General features: G+C 37.1%; 2 protein-coding genes across 2 annotated transcripts; one reads left to right on the forward strand and one right to left on the reverse strand.

Annotated features, from left to right (window-relative positions):
• Positions 1–3,063: 3,063 nt before the first annotated feature.
• On the reverse strand, positions 3,064–8,237 carry LOC137708394 (uncharacterized). The gene is made up of 9 exons (XM_068447456.1): positions 7,829–8,237; positions 6,661–6,870; positions 6,400–6,502; positions 5,306–5,385; positions 5,145–5,222; positions 4,662–4,753; positions 4,018–4,129; positions 3,596–3,721; positions 3,064–3,510 (listed from the first exon to the last, which is right to left on the reverse strand). Exons 1-9 carry the CDS (start codon positions 8,069–8,071, stop codon positions 3,400–3,402), a joined length of 1,155 nt encoding a protein of 384 aa, XP_068303557.1. The 5' UTR covers positions 8,072–8,237; the 3' UTR covers positions 3,064–3,399.
• Positions 8,238–14,452: 6,215 nt separating this feature from the next.
• LOC137708331 (beta-glucuronosyltransferase GlcAT14A-like) lies at positions 14,453–17,132 on the forward strand. The gene is made up of 4 exons (XM_068447389.1): positions 14,453–15,407; positions 15,696–15,771; positions 15,913–16,022; positions 16,210–17,132. Exons 1-4 carry the CDS (start codon positions 14,888–14,890, stop codon positions 16,758–16,760), a joined length of 1,257 nt encoding a protein of 418 aa, XP_068303490.1. The 5' UTR covers positions 14,453–14,887; the 3' UTR covers positions 16,761–17,132.
• The last annotated feature ends 1,027 nt before the right edge of the window (positions 17,133–18,159 follow it).

Genomic DNA, 18,159 nt, shown 5'->3' on the forward strand with positions numbered 1-18,159 from the left:
TGTTTTCCATGACTGTGTTTCTAAATTCTTTTGCTAAGGCTAGAATGTAGCCATACAAGAATATTTTGTGTTTTTAGCTATTTGATTATCCAAGACAATATCTGTTATGTTGATTCGTTTGTTCTTTCGTTCTTAACGATTGGCCATCACTTGTATGAATTAGTAAGTGTTTGTTGCAGGTTCATAGGCATACACCCATGTTATGTTCTTGATCGAATCATGAATTTGAGATCACAATTTACTAGAAGTATACACCATGTTCTAGGTTTTGTGTGGTTGTATAAAAGTTTCCATTGTACTTAGGGAACATCAAGGTGTGAAATCTAGGCATACACCATGCTAGTTGCTTCTTAGAAGAATATAATTTGATGCATACATCATGATTGGATTATAGAGTTGGGAAACTTAATCATCAACATGGGAGTTGTTAATTGGATAGTTGATAGCTAAGAATCAGAATAGGATTGTTATTGGTGAAATTGGATGTCTTAGCCTTTAACGTCTTGTTTGTTCTTAAGTTTTATTGTTATTGGTGTATTTATTTTCTTAAACCTTCAACAATTTTATCCTTTAGTATTAACAACCAATATTTCCTTTAACTTTCTTGCTCAATAATATTTTCAATTTCATTTGTACTTGAATTGGTTAGTTATCGAATTAAATCACCGTTCCTTGTGGGATTCGACTCCGTACTTGCACTTCTATACCATCTACGAACCGTGCACTTGCGGATAAATGTGATTACAATTAATCTATTTTAGGTTGCTCTAATTTACGCATCACTAGCACACAAGTCGGAGTTGCCTAATGCAACTTGTATGACAAGACTGCGTGTAATCATAATATACGCTTTAGTTCTACAATCAGATGAAGACTGGCGCTATTCGCAGTCACATACAAGTCGGAGTTGCCTATTGCAACTTGTACGACAAGATGTCAGAGTTGCCTATTGCAACTTGTACGACAGGATGTCAAAGTTGCCTATTGCAACCTGTACAACATGACTGGCACCTACTTGGATCTAAGGTGAGCGTGCGATGCGGATGTGAACATACACGTGAAAGACTGGCCTTGGCCTTGGGCGAGCACTAACATCTGGTGCAGCAATGATGAGCAGACTACATAAATATAAACATGCCATAACGATTCAATAATTCTAGTCAACATAATAAACTTACCTGCGCATCCCGTAGTATTATTTTAGCATTTCACAACAGTACAACATTTCTTATAACATTATTTAATCATGGCATAATAGGCATAAATCAATTCAAAAGCATTTGTGGAAACTATAAAACTTTATATATCATATATATGAAAACAAATGCCCACTCACTGATACGTCAATGGATCGTCGCCTCCTAGCCTCGCTTGTCCTCGTACATCCTCGGGATAAGTCTCACCTATGTGAGAAATAACTAACTAATTAATTAATAAGGATATAAACAAAAAGGCTAGGAAAAAAACCCCCATAGTTTGCTCAAACGGAGGGTTTAAATATACGAAAACGTTCTACTCGACGACGTGGACCCGTACACGTCTACCACTCGCCGGCCGGTGGCCAGACGCGCAGTCACGCGCCGCCAGGTCATGGCCACACGCACCTAACACGTTTGACAAACTGACAGAAGAATATTCCATCAGATTTGATGGATATATTCCATTAACCCTAACGACTTCAGCTACCTTTAGCGATGTCAGAATTTTTCGTTAAGTTTGACGGAATATTCTGTCTTCTTCTCCAGTGGACCTCCGCCGCCATCTGGTTCTTCGAAAACTGGAGAATTTGGTCGGATTCCGGAGAAATTTCAAACTTTCATATCTTCTTCATTTCTCAATCATTTTTGACAAACTTTATATAAACTCTCGGCCTTACTTTTGTGGTCTCAAACCCATGGTTTTCCTCGTCGACTCCACTTCAAAACTAGGCTAGTGGCCTCGGGGAGTCGCTTAGATGCTTCCAAACCTTCTAAAAATGTGCAACTCGAACGGAAAATAGTGGAGAAAATCACCCCCGAGTCAGAGCTTCCAAGTTGCTCCGAGTTGAACACTCAAAACTCGTCCATTTCGTGACCGGTTGGTATGGATGTGTTCGTGGGAATAAGAGGAACACGATGGTGGTGGTTGCAAGCTCGATCTGTGAAGTTTGGTGGTGGTGCATGTGTGTTGTAGAAAGGAGAGAGAGAGAGAGAGAGAGAAAGAGAGAGAGAGAGAGAGAGAGAGAGAGAGATCTTTTGATTGGCTGAGGAGAAGAAAAAATCTAATTGGGTGAGAATTAAGGAGAGTGATTGATTGGTGGGTGAAAACAAGTCACGGGTCCAGTTTTAAAGAGGGAATGGATCAGGTTTCATGCAATATAAACCTACAGGAAATCTATAAAATCTGACTCACCCTATCTAAAACAATGTTTCCAACACTGGATAATTTGCACACACGTGTACAATTCTACCCATTGTCACTTTAAATAAACGTAACATTTTCATTACAAGTCCATTTTGGGTCTAACTCGCGCTCACGTGTTCGTGACAACGAGTACTATTTAATTACGATAACAAGAAAATTAATTAAAAGCCAAATAAGTACGTCCACGTCACTTTGCCAACAAGGACATAAATGTCAACTTACACACTCAGGGATACAATTACATTAAAAAAATTAGGAATGGGTCGTCATATTATGTGAGACCTATATAAATTTCTTGTAATGTATTATCTTACAAATTTGACAAATTATTAATTTTACACTTTATTCCCAAATCGAAACCGAACTTAAAAATTATTAACCGAAATTATTAATTTAACGGGTATAAAATTACCGAAGTTCTACTGTATTCTAACTCATATCCAAAGCAAATAAATATTCTAGTGACAACAACTGATGAGGTACATTAGGGATCACTAAACATTGTGAAAGGATTCACAAAATCCCAAATAATTTGTTATTTGCTACCTCCCCGTAGCACATAGGGTGTGCCGTAAGACTTAGGGCCGACACAACATTCTCATACCACTAATCATTTTAATACTCTGTTTAGTTAGAAACCACGCTACTAGACTCGACAGATTCATAAATATTATCAAGACCGGTAAATTATTGAAGCACATGATGAGAGTAATAAGAGGAGGCAGAGTTCTGTGTGTCTAAGATGAAGGGTGTCGGTAGCACAATGGGCCACCAGACGTCTAAGAACAAGACACCCCTTGCGTGCAATTCCAAACTAAATAATGGAGCTATTACATTTCCTATAGGTTAACAGAATTATATGTAACTTGACAAAACACGGTACGGTTATTTTTTCCCCAGTTCGAAACAACAGCGACTTGTTTTACAGTCCATCCACGCCGATCAGTCCATTCACTTGTAAGGAAATGCATCACGAGCGAATCCCTGTCATCACTTCTATAACTTGAATACTCGGCCTTTGTTTATCACTTTTCGGAGAGCAACCTTTGCTTCCTCCAGTGTCTCGACAGAATGGCCTTCATCAAATGATATCCTCTGTACGTTGAACTGCAAACGGAGCAGAAGATCATTTTTAATCGTGAGAAACCGGGTAATGCTAGAGATTTAGAAGGTTGTTACTTTAGAAACCTACCTGTGCACCTTGGCGGACCCGAATATCCGTTCCTTTGCTGTCTATGGATATGAGAGCGGCATCATCCACCTCAGACTCGGCGGATAAAAGCTCTTTTAGGGGCTTTGAAAACATTGCATTGAGTTCCTAGATGAATAGAAAATTAAAACTGAGTAGGCCTAAATGGCAAAGAGGAGTGATATGCAAATCTGCAAAATTTACTTGGGGAAAACAACAATCAACTTAAAGGCCTCATACAAGCAGATAAAGACGAGCATGCTAAAAGTGGACCAAAATCTGTCGACAGCGTAATCAAAGCACGAAGGAAATATCCCTTGCAGCACTATGCATACGTGTGGTTAAGATTATTGAAAATTCAAAAGTTCCTATTAGCCTTTACATAATTTTCTCTCAAATAAAAAAAAAAAGTTGACAGTGTTTACCTTCAGGTTCTGCTCCCCTCCATTAACTGCAATCCTATCAGGCTGCAGGGCCTCATATTCTTTGACGTCGACCCAAGCAACAGTGCCAAAGCCACCAATGAAATATATGTCGCTGCAAGAAATCAAAAGAAAGTTTCAGCATGCCAAGAAATGCATTTAGTACCACTTTTGATCACCTCAGAAAACATGGAAATATTTGGCCAAGGAGTTTTACTTCTACATGGTCAAGGCATCACTTAATTCATTGTTAGGTATAAATTCCCACTCTAACACGCATTATTATTGTGCCCTAAAAGTTCCATTCTGTAAGAACAAGCAAAATAGAAAGGCAGCATCCGGCACCATGGATTCTACCTAATGATTCATGGTCAAAACTTTACCACGTAATAAGAAATACAACTAGCCCGCCCCAGTTGTAAATGGACAATGCTTTTAAGAGGACATTGACACAGGCATACTTCAGGAGTCCGTAAAAGGTTCCCTGTCCCAAAATGGTTTTGACAATTTATGGTTCGGAAGAGCCTAGCAGTCAAAAACCAATTAGAGACACAATGCGCAGAAAACAGCATGAAACACGAGAAATTTTTTAGTCATGGAATCAACATAAACGACACTAATTACTCAAACCAAAACAATTCACCAACCTTATGTTCTGCATCCTGAAGTAGTAGAAGTTTCCCCATTGTTGAGAAGGCCCCTGTTGATGCTTTGCTATGTATTGCTTATGAGCCCATTCCTACAATCACAGCCAAATGCAATGAACCTACTGCTAATTGTCTAGTAATACATTGTCTGTCCTCTTATCACACATATTTAACTTTTAAGCTAGACATTCAGCAGCAACAGCTGCGAGTTATAAATACGCTGACAACTCAAACTTTTCATGACCGGATTCTAAGGGCAAACTGCTAGTCAACTATAGAATTAATCCAAAAACGAAGAATTGACTCCAAACATGAGCTTCAAGCACCTAATCTTATCATTACTATCTGCTAAATCATTCATTTCACATTTCTTACAGGTGAGAGCTTTTTGTTGCAGATCACCACTGTGGCTAGAGGAAAAAAAATAAACTTGTGCCCAGGTAACCAAATTCGTCCTTGCCAGGGTATGAGTTAGAAAATCACCTGTTCATGCTCTGGAAGTGGGTAGACATCACCAAAAATGGTCACCCTTGCATTTGACAAGCCGCTCCATCCAGGAATCTACACGAGCTAACTTTTAACAATATCCAAATGGAGAAAAATAGAGTAAATAAAGCCAAAATAGAAGCAATCAAATCACTAACCTGCACAACAAGTGTGCATCTTGGATCAGCTAACAAATTCCGAGTATGGATGGCCAATGGTGAAAACGAAAATATAGGATCTGCATATCATCAACGAATCATAATAGATTGATCAGTCGGGGGTCCAAAATACAGATCAAAGAAAACAAAATGGTCCAATATAGAGGATGACGGTTCAAATTGTCAACCACCGTAAACAAAGACAAACTAGACTGCTAAACAGCCTCCATGCAACTGTTCAAGTTGTACAAATAAAAAGGGCTAATTATCACAAACGGTCCTTGATGTTTTGGAGATCCATAATTTTCGTCCTTTATAATTCACTTCAATCAATTTGGTCCTTCATGTTTGCTCCCACATATCAGTTTGGTCACTGCCATCCAAATCCGTTAAAAACTCCATTACAGTGCTGACATGGCACACGTGACCCACAACTATACTTATTTGTTGCTATGTAGATTTTAGGGAAAAAAATCAACTTAATAGCTCAAAGTTTTTAAAACCATAAAGAAAAACTTAAAACCCTCATCCCCCAAAACTTAAAAACCTATTAAAACACACAACCCAAAACTCAAAAACCTCATCCGCCATGAAAGAATTGGTGGTTGAAACAATTGAGCTGAGGCACATCTCTGAATCTCCAGTCCAACTTCATCTTTAGTGATGGCCTGAGCAGAGAGGGGATGCGAATGGTTTATCATTTTCCTTTACCTATTTTTTTTTCAGTTTTGAAATTAAAACATTTCTTAAAATTTAATTATTTGCTTAAATCCATGTGGCATCATGTGATTGGTGTTGTGGGATAGCACACATGTGCCAATTCAGCACACAAACAAAACTTTAAGCAAATTTGGATGAAAGGACCGAACTGATGTGTGGGAACAAACATGGAGGACCAATGAATCGAAACATAAGGGAATAAATTATGATTTTCCACAACATTAAGGACCATTTGTGATAAAAACCCAATTAAAAAAAACATAGTGAAGAGGATTTTTAGAGACCACCTAGACTTTAACTTTATATGCAAATTCTTTTTTATTGAAGGATGACAAAAAACTGCTTAATAAAAATGTAAAAGCTCATTAACTTACGCCCTGATGAATCAGGTGCAAAATCAACTAGAGAACCAAATGGATATCCTTGTCGCCTGTGGTGCATGCGAGACATTACGGTGCACAAATGAGCAAATCTGGCCTTGAATGAGGAAGCAAGACGTATTTAGCAGCTTAAAAATAAATAATCAGCTAGCATATTAAATCCTCAAGTGAAAAAAATAATATATATATATATATATATATATATATATTATATATATTCATTCAGAATCAACAAAAATAACAAAACGTGTCTACCTGCTCCATAAGATTGCGTACAGCTAAGGCGGGACGGGGTAAACCATGAGCTGAAGTTGCACTCTGCACCCCGCCAGAAATTGGAGTTCTAAAGAGCCCAGCTCTTGTTCCACCTCCTGCTCCACTAGCAGAAGGGGATGTAAGAGACATATCTACCATTAATGCCTCATCCACATTCTTCTCACTACTATCGAAGTGATTTAAATCGCCCTTCAGAACAAGAAAAACAGAAACAGACTATGATCGGATACAATTATAAAATCAGAGAACTATAAAACATATATGTACTGAAAAGAAGGGACTAACACTGCAAAACAAATGTGAGAGACCTAATTGTCAATTCTTAAAAAAAAAAAATTCAAGCGTTTATAATTCCACGCTGAAGCTATATGTAATAGAACTACATGTCAAAAACCACCTTGTGCTGAAAAGGTCATTCCAAAGCAACATTTAGAGCTTGGTTCGCTGTTAAAAATCATTTAACCACAAAACAAAGGGTGGCAAGTTGGCAAGGGAGGCAATGCTCTATGGTGTCCCCAACTCACCTACTTTCTGAATGCAGTTTTAATAGCAGGCTATGGAGGCATACAATTGAAGGTTTTAAGTTGAATTTTCAGTGATATTCATTGTAAATTGGCTAAACGCGCATCGCAAAAAGTTTCTCTCTACTAAATCGTCTGCCTGTTTCGGACCAATCTGTTGTATGACCTATGGTTCGAAGAAACCAGACAGTGTTCACATATTGCTCCAGCACCGGGGCGTATTTCTAGAATAGCCCTTGTCGGTGTCATTGCTGAACAATGTTATGGAATATCAAGGATTTAACTCACAATTTTAGCTATCTGTGATAGTTGCCAGATTCCTTTCTTGATAAAGATTGTTGATTTTTCAGCAAAACCAATATGTCGGTTCCAATACATGTCAAATTCTTCACTTTTTCTTCGATCACAAAAGTTTAAAAGTCCTACAAATCAAAAACTAAACCAATATCAACAACTTGCACTCCAATTTCCACTTATTTGCACTTCCCACAACTACTTAACACAAAATACGATTTAATCAAAATTTTAAATTAATAAAAAAAACATACACACTCACACAATTGCTGAAAACTTCACAAATTAACACACAGACAAACATATGCAGAGAAAGAAGCAAAAGCAAATACCTGAGAGAAAGAGAGAGTGTCTTCGGAAAGCAAGCCGAACCCATTATTCGGAGGCCTCAGCTCTTCACTTTCGCCGGACCCAGAGGCCTCCCCGGACAGAGCTCGAACCCGAAGCCCAGAAAAACGAGAACTTTGACTGACTTTCAGAAACCCACTTCGATTATTCGGCGTTCTGATTGAAGTGGGGTTGTTCAGAACTGGCTGTACCTCCGGAACGAAGGCAGAGCTTGCGAGGGCTTCCATGGAGAATATACAGAGACAGAAAGACGGTGGATTAAGTGTTTGGTTGGATGTACTGTAAACTGCGGAGGCGAAACTGAGTGACAGATTTTGGGGTTGGAGATGGTAATTGTCTTGGGTTTGTCTTACGTTGTTCGCCCCAAAATCTGTTTTTTTTTTTTTTTTTTTTTTTTGGTAGTTTTTGGAAGTGGCATGCAATCGAGGAAGGTGATAAATTTGGGTCCTAAACTATGAGTGAGGATCTTCGCTGGATCTTTTTATGAGAATTTCCTTCAATTACATTCGTTCATTATACATTGTGCAACAAGTTTTTGTTAAGTACTATTTATAGTCAATTTTAAATAAAAAAAATTTATAATGATTTTTGTCCAATGAGGATCCTCCTAGCTAAACTATGACCTAATAACAAATAAAGCTCAACCATGAATAATTCTTGCCACCCGAGGTGCCATTTGTCTCGGTCCCACATCCACCATTTCGGTCATAGGATAAAAGTAAAATGACAATGTTTAGATGGGTGTAAGTAAAACAATGTCGTTGTAAGGATTATTTGGTTCAATTTCCGAACCACTGAAAGCCTTACCAAACCAACAAATTTCAGTTTGGTTTTTCAAATTTAGTTATTTTTTTGGGTTTGGTTTTTTTTTTTTTTATTCAGGTTCGGTTAAATTTGGTTTTTTTAGCATTTTAATTTTTACTCTTTTAGAATATTATATGATGTTATTCTCGGCACTTTAAACAAACATTATAATATCCAAAAATAACACTTAAAAGCACATTAACAAAAAAAAAAGTGTTGTTATTTCACTCCAAAAGTCTAATTATACATTTCTCATATATCTTTTTCTAAATATAGAAAACTTGAGGTGCATAATAAAAATCTTTTAGTGCTAGTAACAGCAAAAAAAAAAAGAAAAAAGAAAAAGAAAAAAAAGTATTAATTTCAAAATCTTTGTCAATGTATTAATGCCAATATTGCATGGAAAAAGATCCTCTCCGGATCTCTCCCTCTAAAATCTAAAGATCAAGTGATCTGGACCTTTGAAATTTGATCCAACGACTAAAAATTATTGTAGCTTTTAAAATTTTTTACTAACTTCTCTGTTTTGAGCCGTTGGATCAAATTTTAAAGGTCCAGATCATTTGATCCTTAAGCTTTAGAGGGAGAGATCCGGAGATGATCTATTTTCAGAATTGCACAGTTATTTGACTGTCATTATGAGATGTGACTAATTTGATTATAATAAATGAAAACTGTAGTGTAGAGTCATCCGATGAAATGGAAAACAAAAATTGCAGTGGTAAAATACATATCACACAGGCAACTTCAATTTTCTGTCCATTCATTTCATTAAGGCACAATTGCAACCTTACCACTCAATTATAAAAGTACTAGATGGAATCGAATCTAAGTAATTCATTTGGTCACCTGACTTCGAATTATCTTAAGAGAGTCCACGTTTGGCTCTTTTGAAGGGCATACATTTCTTCTTCCATTGTTCTGAGTTACTTTGTACAGAAATTTATATAGAATTACTTTAGATTGACTAAATCCTAGGTTAGGTCGACTAAATTAATCAATTGACCAATAGGTCCCACGACGTTAAAAATGGTATTGCTTGTAGGGCTGGAAAAAAATCCCAAAAATCCCAAACCAAACCGAAAAAATCCCGATCCCAAACCAAAAAAATCCCAAACCAAAATTCCCGAAAATTTCGGTATGTCATCCCGAACCAAACCGAAATTTTCGGTATGGGATTCGGGATTACATCTCCATTTTTTCGGTATTCCCATACCGAATAGAAATAAATATTATATATATATATATTAATTTTTAATTATAAGAGAATTATTTTTAATTAATGGTATTGGTAGCCACCAGTGTGATTAATCTTTGTCTCAACTAAATAACTAATGTTTGTTTGTTCAATTTGTTTGTTTCTATATTCCAGTTGTCTCAACTAATGTGATTAATCTTTGGATATTAGTTTCCTGCATACCTAGCCACTAGTGTGATTAATCTTTGGATATTAGTTTCCTGCATACCTAGCCACTAGTGTGATTAATATGTGGATATTAGTTTCCTGCATACCTAGGCAAATCAAGGAAACAAAGGAGCAAAGACCATTATGCATGCATGAACATATCAGTATACATATATTGTATATATATACACAGACAAGGTGGGTACAGGGCATGCAATTAGTTGAGCTCAAATTTTTTTCTTTTGTTTTCGAGTACACAATATAGTTGTTCTTTCAGACATGGGCGCCGCCAAAATTTTCATTTAATTACAACTATGTGGAGGAGGAATCAAAGTTGGAATGTGGGGTGAGATGGCATTAGCCCAAAAACTTTGTGCACAAATGGGTAGTGGGTAGATTGAAACTTAATTTTAGCCCAAAAACATAATATGTCAAATTTTAGTCCAAAAGCCCAAAAACATTTCGGGATTCCCGATTTGTCCCGAAATCCCGAAATTATTTCGGGATTCCCGAAAATTGGGATTCCCGAAAATTTGGTTTGAGATTGGTATTGAATTTGGGATTCCCAAAAATTTCGGTTTGGGAATCGGGACAAGGGTTTCGGTATGGGATCCCATACCGAACCACCCCTAATTGCTTGTAGTTCTTTTGTTTTTTTCTATTGAAGTTTATATCGGACCAAAAAAAAAGAATCAGATCTTAAAAGTTCTGCCGGCAGGACTGACAATCCTCATTACTTTTTTTACCAATCTTCCCCTATCGTATACCCTGCCATGCACCTATTGATATCTTCAAAAGATATTGCCGCATAGGCTATTAGGCCTCACGAACATCAAAACTGCAGCAGATGTGACTATGCCCCACTGCAGTAGATTTTACGGCGTGCTATGTGCGATTTACACATTTTAAATATATTTATTGCATGAATTGATAAAGAGAAAGTCAAATATTTGAAGTAAATGAATAATTTTAGATCATAATAGAAAAAATCTCTCACAAACCAATCAAAGAAGCTGATTCATATAATAAAATCGATCTTTCAATTTTTATCTACATTCTATTGAATTTACATTAAGAATAGGAAAAATAATATTTAATAAACAACTAATTTAATCAAATTATTGCTAGCCCATTGTGAGATTAACCACATCCCCTCATCTTTACTGTTGATAATATCGTTTGTTTAAAAAAAAAAATCATTCATAACTAATTTAATCACCTTGTTATGAACGTGCGAAATACCTTTTTTATAACCGGCATTACATGCCTTTTAAAATGTTTTGAATATGTTTAAAAGAAAAAATAATAATAATATTTAGTAGACAACTAATTGAATCACATTATTACTAACCTATTATGATGTACTAATTATAAAAAATGTACAAAAAGAATTAATTATTAAAAAACACTCTTAAAATGATGAAAATACCCGTGCATTATTTGGGTTGCTTTTGAAATTTTTTCTTTTGGGTGCATTTTTATCCAAAACTTTTTGGTGAAACTTGTGACCCAAAAAAAGTTGTTGGCTTTATATATAAAGATATTAATAAATAAAAATATACATATAATTAGTAATTTAATGATAAAAGGATTATGAGTTGGTGTTGGAGTTGAATTGTACCAATTAAATAGCATTTGAAGAAGGTTTCTGATTCTTAATTAATGTTCAAAAAATCGGCCTAGGAAGCTGCCTAGGCGTTGGGCGGTGGGCTTCTATGGCGATTTTGGGAAAAACGTTTAATAAATCAGAGAGGATCTAAGCGGCCGACGAGGCGATGCTAGGCGGAGCTAGTCGTTCCTCGTCTCTTCGCTCTGCGTCTGTGCAAACTAACCCGTTGATCTCTGTCACCACCGATGAGGACGTCGACAACATGATGGAGGAGTACGACCGCATCGCACAGAATCAAAACTCAAAGTCGGCGCAGCTCCGCCTCTTTCCCAGAACTTCTATGCATTAAAATAGAGAATTACCGTGGTGGCTTAGAGGGAGATGTGCAGAGGTGAGAATCGTGAGATGGAGTTGTTTTGATTTGTTATTTTCAAGAAGAGAAGAATAGAGGGTTAAAGAGAAGAAGATAGAGAGTTGTCTTGGTAACAAATGAAGATAAGGTAGCGGGGAAAATCATGGAAAGTGGAAAAAGTGCCTATTTTTATGTGAAAGAAAGTCCACCGGCCTCATAATAAGAAAAACATAAATAATAATTACCCACTATCAACTAATAAATATATTAAATAAATTATTCAGATAATATTTTATTATTATTTTTTTTTTCAAAGACCAGGCTATATTGGAGGTAAATTCTCTACCTTCCCACTCCTCGTGTCCTCCTGTTTGTGTGATCACGGTTAAGTCACGTCAATATTTTATATTACTATTCATTTTTTTCTTATTATCTTTATAAAAAAATAATATAAAATATTGATGTAGTTTAACCGTAACCACCTCTAACTATATTATACTTTTGCATTATATATGTATATTTTTTTCAAAAGTAAACTCAATGTTTATTTATCTAAATTTAACTAATTTATATGATGTATATAATTATTTTATTCAAATCCATCTAGGCCCCGCCTAGGCTCTAGGCCCTTGCTTCCCGCCCGACTAGCGCCTAACGTTTTATAGAATCTTGTTCTTAATATGTTATGTTTTTATAGGGAGTTTTAACTGAAAGAGCTTCACTCAATTTTATTTTAATTAAAAGCACTTAAAAAAATTTATTTAATAAAAATGACACAAATTACCCACTAATTTAACTTTTAGGGTTAATCTCAGTTTACTATCATGAAGTTTATTAGTTTTCAACATTTGGTACACCAAGTTTTTTTATCCCAGAATGGTACCTGAAGTCATAATTCTAGGACACTTTCATACATCTATCAAGGTTGTTATTAGATCCGGCATTTTGATTGTACACAGGTTGTTGATGTAATGTAACTCGAATGTACATGCAAACTGAAATTCTTATTCTACCATGTCGGTTCAGCTATCTGTTTAGTTTTTGAATTATTTGGAAATACTTGTGTTGATTTGTGGCTTTGTGGGATTTACTAAAGCAAAATGTGCATTTTCCAGATTGATGAAATTGAGGATGTGATAGTATTGCTGCTGCCTATTAAGTATGATTCATTGCTACTAGTTGTTATCCAGATTTTGTGTATCTTTTTGTGGAAATAATTCATAGCTATTGTCGATTGTAGTCTCAAAATCCGCAGTGGGTAATTTTTTCTAGCCTTATCCATTTCTTAAATCCATTTCTGTTTTCTTGAATTTAAGGTGCTCGTACTGTTTCCATTTTTCAATTTACGTCTCATTTTTGTCAGCTGAATTTGAATTTGGGAAACAGAGAGGCAAAAAAAGGTCTTCAATTTGTCAACAATGCCAGATGCAGAATTCTCTTGAGAGTTCTTCAGTACTGTAGTCTAGAGGTTGAGGGACCGCAAAAAATGCATGCCGGTGAGAGGTGTACTATTGACAGTGAGGGGTGATGGAATCCGGGTCGGGTGCATTTCGACCCGCCCACATAGTGGGCTTCATAAAGATAAGTGGGCGATGAAGACTTGGGTCAGAACAGAAATTGAAACTTGATTGGCCCAAACTACTGGCCCTATAGTATGAATCTTTTTTAACTCATATTTCATAGGGAGCAAAGGAGAAATTTTTCACTATGACGGAGACATAAGTGGTACACCATGTATTTTTATATATGTTGTGAAATTTTTTATTTTTTAAGTTATTAAGTTTTTAACATACATATCTCACCATTTATATAGTGACACGTGATGTACCACTCTATGTACCAGTCACATTAAAAAATCTATAGGAAGCAAAGATCCTAATCTACTCCAAATTTATAAAAAGACGAGAAAATTTGAATAAGTAGAAGTAAATAATGAGCTTTTGAAGAATCAATAACACTGTCATTCTTCAAATACAAAAAGTAGTAAATATATAGAAAGAAAACGAGAGTCGAACTTTTACAATGCTCTACCTTTTGGAGTAGAAAACCAACATTAAAAAGTTGGTTTTACTCGAACAAGGGACGAAAACATAAGCAACTGTGTGCAAGTTTGATTCCAACAAGGTCATCATCCCCTGTATTTCTTATTAACACACCCAATGAGTTTGATATCATCCGTGTGAAATTAATGGGTGCTCATCGTCGGGTCTGTTTTCTGGTGCCTTGATAAAGCACCACGCCAAGAATATATTTTGAGTCTTTTAAAAAACTAGCATTTCAAAGTTTTCAGCCAATGACAAAACGTTCGCTGTTGCACCGCGTGAGCCAATGACAAAACGTTCATTGTTACACCGACACGCGGTGCTATGCAAATGTACGATAAAAGTGCTTACGGTTAACAAGATTATGATGAAATTAACATCTCAACTAATAAAAAATACACATCTCAACTCTCTCTCTCTCTCTCTCTCTCTCTCGCTCTCTCTGTATCATTTTCAGAAGGCCTGACAAAATATCTCCTTGCTTTCTTCAAAAACCAGTCTCCCCAACCTCCGACCTTGTTCCCACAGCTGCCTTTTTCATTTGTTTTGGTACAACTTGATCCCATGAACCCTTCACCAAACCCAACCTTTTTTTTCAAGTTCATGGATTCATTTTTCCTCTTGTCACGAGCACTAAAGCTACTTCCCTCTCTAAGGTTTTGTCCAAGCTTTTGGATTTGAATGGTTTTTCTTCTTCGCTCGAGCGATACTCTAATCTAAGCTAAACTGCCGGGAAGGTGGATTTGAACTTTAGTGCGTAGGGGAAGCATAGTCCAGCCAACTTGACTACGCCCAGATCTCCGCATTTGAATGGTTTGAAAGCTTCCCTCAATGAGAACATCAAACATTTCTTCGTGGTGCTCGGGTTATCTTCTATGGATCCCAGCACTTTTGGTTACTTTAGTCTTGTTGGGAGCAATTTCAAGATCATCTCCCAATGTGTTTTCTAGATATGGAAACAAATACCAACTCTCAGTGGGAGTGCCATTGAAGGGGAATGGGAACCCCCCTGTCTTTGCTTATTGGATATGTGGAACTGAAGGAGAAAGAGTGAGGATTTTGAGGCTTTTGAAGGCAATATATCACCCGAGAAATCGGTATTTGCTGCAGCTTGATTCATGTTCGTCGGATTATGATAGAGGGCAACTAGCTCTCTCTGTTCAAGCCGAAGAAGTTTTTCGATATTTTGGAAATGTTTATGTTGTTGGGAAAAGTTTTGCCCTCAACCAGATGGGGTCTTCTGCTCTTGCTGCCACACTTCATGCTGCAGCATTGCATCTAAAGCTCAGTACAGATTGGGACTGGTTCATCACTTTAAGTGCTTCTGACTATCCCCTCATGAATCAGGATGGTAAGTGCTTTCACATCAAAAGCACTTATATTATTGGCAGAGTCACTTGATGCTGAACATCATTTAAATCAAGCTTGAAAGGTTTAAGGATTTAAATATCTGTTTTGGCTTATAAATTTTATCTTCGGCTTTCAGTACCCTCAGGCCGAGTTTGATAACCATTTCGTTCGTTTTCCATAAAATGCATGTACACTTGGGAACTTGATCACTTTAGTTTGGTAACCCATCTTGGTTAATTGATCAACGTGATTCACTGACTAGGAATTTTTTCCTACTCTTTCTGTTCAGATCTGCTCCATGCTTTCACTTTATTGCCAAGGAATACCAATTTTATACATTTTACAAACAAGACCGGCTGGAAAGAGTAAGAAAAATCAGCCTCTTGATGCTCCCAGTAGTTTGTTTCTCTGATCTCTTTTTTCTTCGAAGAAATTAGGCACCTTGAGTTTTTCACTGACAATTCACGATGTCCTGAATTTTCTAAATGGAAGCTGATTGTCTGCAGGCAAACAGATCGAATCGTTAATGACCCTAACTTGTATCTTCAAGAGGTTGCTCCACTTTTGTATGCTGTAGAGAAGAGAACCATGCCAGATGCTTTCAAAATCTTTGGAGGTAAGTTGCTCTTACTGAAATTGAGCACGAAATGCGTATCCAAAGAGAACGAGAAACTTTTGAGCATGATAGTGATACTGACACGTAGTGTTACTAAAAAACTTCTCGTATTCAATGTGTTATAAGATTAAAACAGCTGCAAGTTGGAAAAATTCTAAAGTTTCATCATAACTTATGAAATGTATAGGTTCGCCTTGGACGATTTTAACCAGAGATTTCATGGAGTACTGTGTAAAAGGCTGGGATAACTTTCCCAGGAAGTTACTGATGTACCTCAGCAATGTGCCCTACCCTCTTGAATCCTACTTCCACACAATTATCTGCAGCTCATCTGAGTTCAAAAACTCTGTAGTGAATAATGACCTAAGGTACATTCTTTGGGACACGTCTGCACTCGGAAAAGCAAAAGTCCTTAATATGTCACACTATGATCAAATGTTAGCAAGTCGAGCGGCCTTTGCTAGACCGTTTCAAACAGATGATGATCCAGTGCTAAACAAGATCGATGAGAGTGTTTTGAATCGGACTTCGAAAGGGTTGGTTCCGGGAGAATGGTGCCCTGGCATAGGGAGAAGTAAGAGCTTAGAGAATTCAACACCTGATAAGGAAGAGTTGTGTCCAAGTTGGGGCAACATTAACCATGTCACCCCGGGTCCTCGTGGCGTTAGTCTCCAAGAATTTTTGGCTAAGCTTGCTGTAGAAGGAAGATTTACAACCGGTCACTGCCAAGAACACTGATAATTTTCCAAGCTTGCATTTGGAATTTTTCTTGAATCAGATGATGATGATGATACATATATATATATATATATATATATATATATATGATCATGATACACGTGTGTGTGTGTGTGTGTGTGTGTGTGTGTGTGTGTGTGTGTGTGTGTGTGTATTACAAAATAACACTTCAAACTACATTTGAGTAGAAGGCTTGGCTTTCTACTTGATTGAGGTATGTATGGTTAGTGAATTAGGAAGATAAGGTCTGCATTCTCACCCACTGCATTTGATGACAGAGTCTGATGTTGGATTAAACTTTCTTTTAGCCTGTATTCGAAAAGGCTGTGAAAGTTGTAAACTGGCAATAATTTTTAGTATTATTGAACGATATCGAGGACGTGGTTGGGTTAAGTTACACAATCAGCTAACACTAATTCAATATTGAACTCGTCATTTTATAGCAATCTATACTAATACTTCACGCTTACAAGTGCAAATAAATATTATTTGACCGTAAAACCAGTAATAGCTGATAATTGTCTTTCATTATTCAAAATCATTGAACTATGTGCATATATGGGGCTACCTAGTGTCACGGGATGACTCTTTAAGCCTTCCGCCCGTGCGGCACTTAGACTTGAATACCTCGATGAACAAGCTAAGTAAGCCTTCGAAGCCTCGCTTCCCCGGATTGAATCACAAAGAAAGCTAAGATAGCTTGGAGAATGCTAAAATCACTTAGAAGATGGGAGAAAGGAAGCTTTGTATTGAAACTTAGGAGAACTTTTCAATTGCTTACAATTCTTGGATGCCTTGGCCAAATGGCCTTGCCTCCTATTTATAAGCCTAGGTAACCTCCTCAATGGAGGGTTCTAGAAATCCCTACTTACATCCAAAAATATCTAGTATAGTTCTAGATACAACTTGCCTAATCTAGATTGTTCTAGGTGAGGCTTGAATTTGTACACTTGTGTGGATTGTTCCGGAATGCCCTAGATTATCTTGAACGCTCCGCCATGTTCTTGATTTTTCCGGGATGTTCCAGAAGCTTCTATGAAGACAAGGCTTTATGGGCTTAGATATATGATGTCTTGGGCGTTTTCTTTGTTTGTAACATATGGCCCGTGACATCCTCCCCCACTTAAGCCGTCGACGTCCTCGTCGACTCTTGCCTCTCGAATGTATTAATCAGGTCCGTATATTGCCATAAGGACGTCTCCTTCTCCCATGTTGCTTCGGAGTATGGTAGCCCTTTCCATTTGACAAAGTACTCCACATGCTTTGGTTGTCTTGGTCGCACCACGACACGCTTGGCTTCGATGCTCTCCACTTCTTTGTCAAATGCCTCCGTCATCAAAGGGGGTGCTCGATGAGACTCACCTCGGCTTGGTTCCTCATTGTCTGCATGATAAGGCTT

This window comes from Pyrus communis, chromosome 11, assembly GCF_963583255.1.
Source record: "Pyrus communis chromosome 11, drPyrComm1.1, whole genome shotgun sequence".
In the NCBI taxonomy this organism is placed as follows: Eukaryota; Viridiplantae; Streptophyta; class Magnoliopsida; order Rosales; family Rosaceae; genus Pyrus; species Pyrus communis.

Excerpts from the sequence above, each read along its gene's own strand:
- LOC137708331 (XM_068447389.1), top strand. The coding sequence starts at position 14,888 with ATGAGAACATCAAACATTTCTTCGTGGTGCTCGGGTTATCTTCTATGG. Across the intron at positions 15,772-15,912 it reads AACAAGACCGGCTGGAAAGA|GCAAACAGATCGAATCGTTA; the intron begins GTAAGAAAAATC and ends GATTGTCTGCAG. Across the intron at positions 16,023-16,209 it reads TGCTTTCAAAATCTTTGGAG|GTTCGCCTTGGACGATTTTA; the intron begins GTAAGTTGCTCT and ends TGAAATGTATAG.
- LOC137708394 (XM_068447456.1), bottom strand. The coding sequence starts at position 8,071 with ATGGAAGCCCTCGCAAGCTCTGCCTTCGTTCCGGAGGTACAGCCAGTT. Across the intron at positions 4,754-5,144 it reads CACTTCCAGAGCATGAACAG|GAATGGGCTCATAAGCAATA; the intron begins GTGATTTTCTAA and ends CTGTGATTGTAG. Across the intron at positions 3,511-3,595 it reads GGGTCCGCCAAGGTGCACAG|TTCAACGTACAGAGGATATC; the intron begins GTAGGTTTCTAA and ends CTCCGTTTGCAG.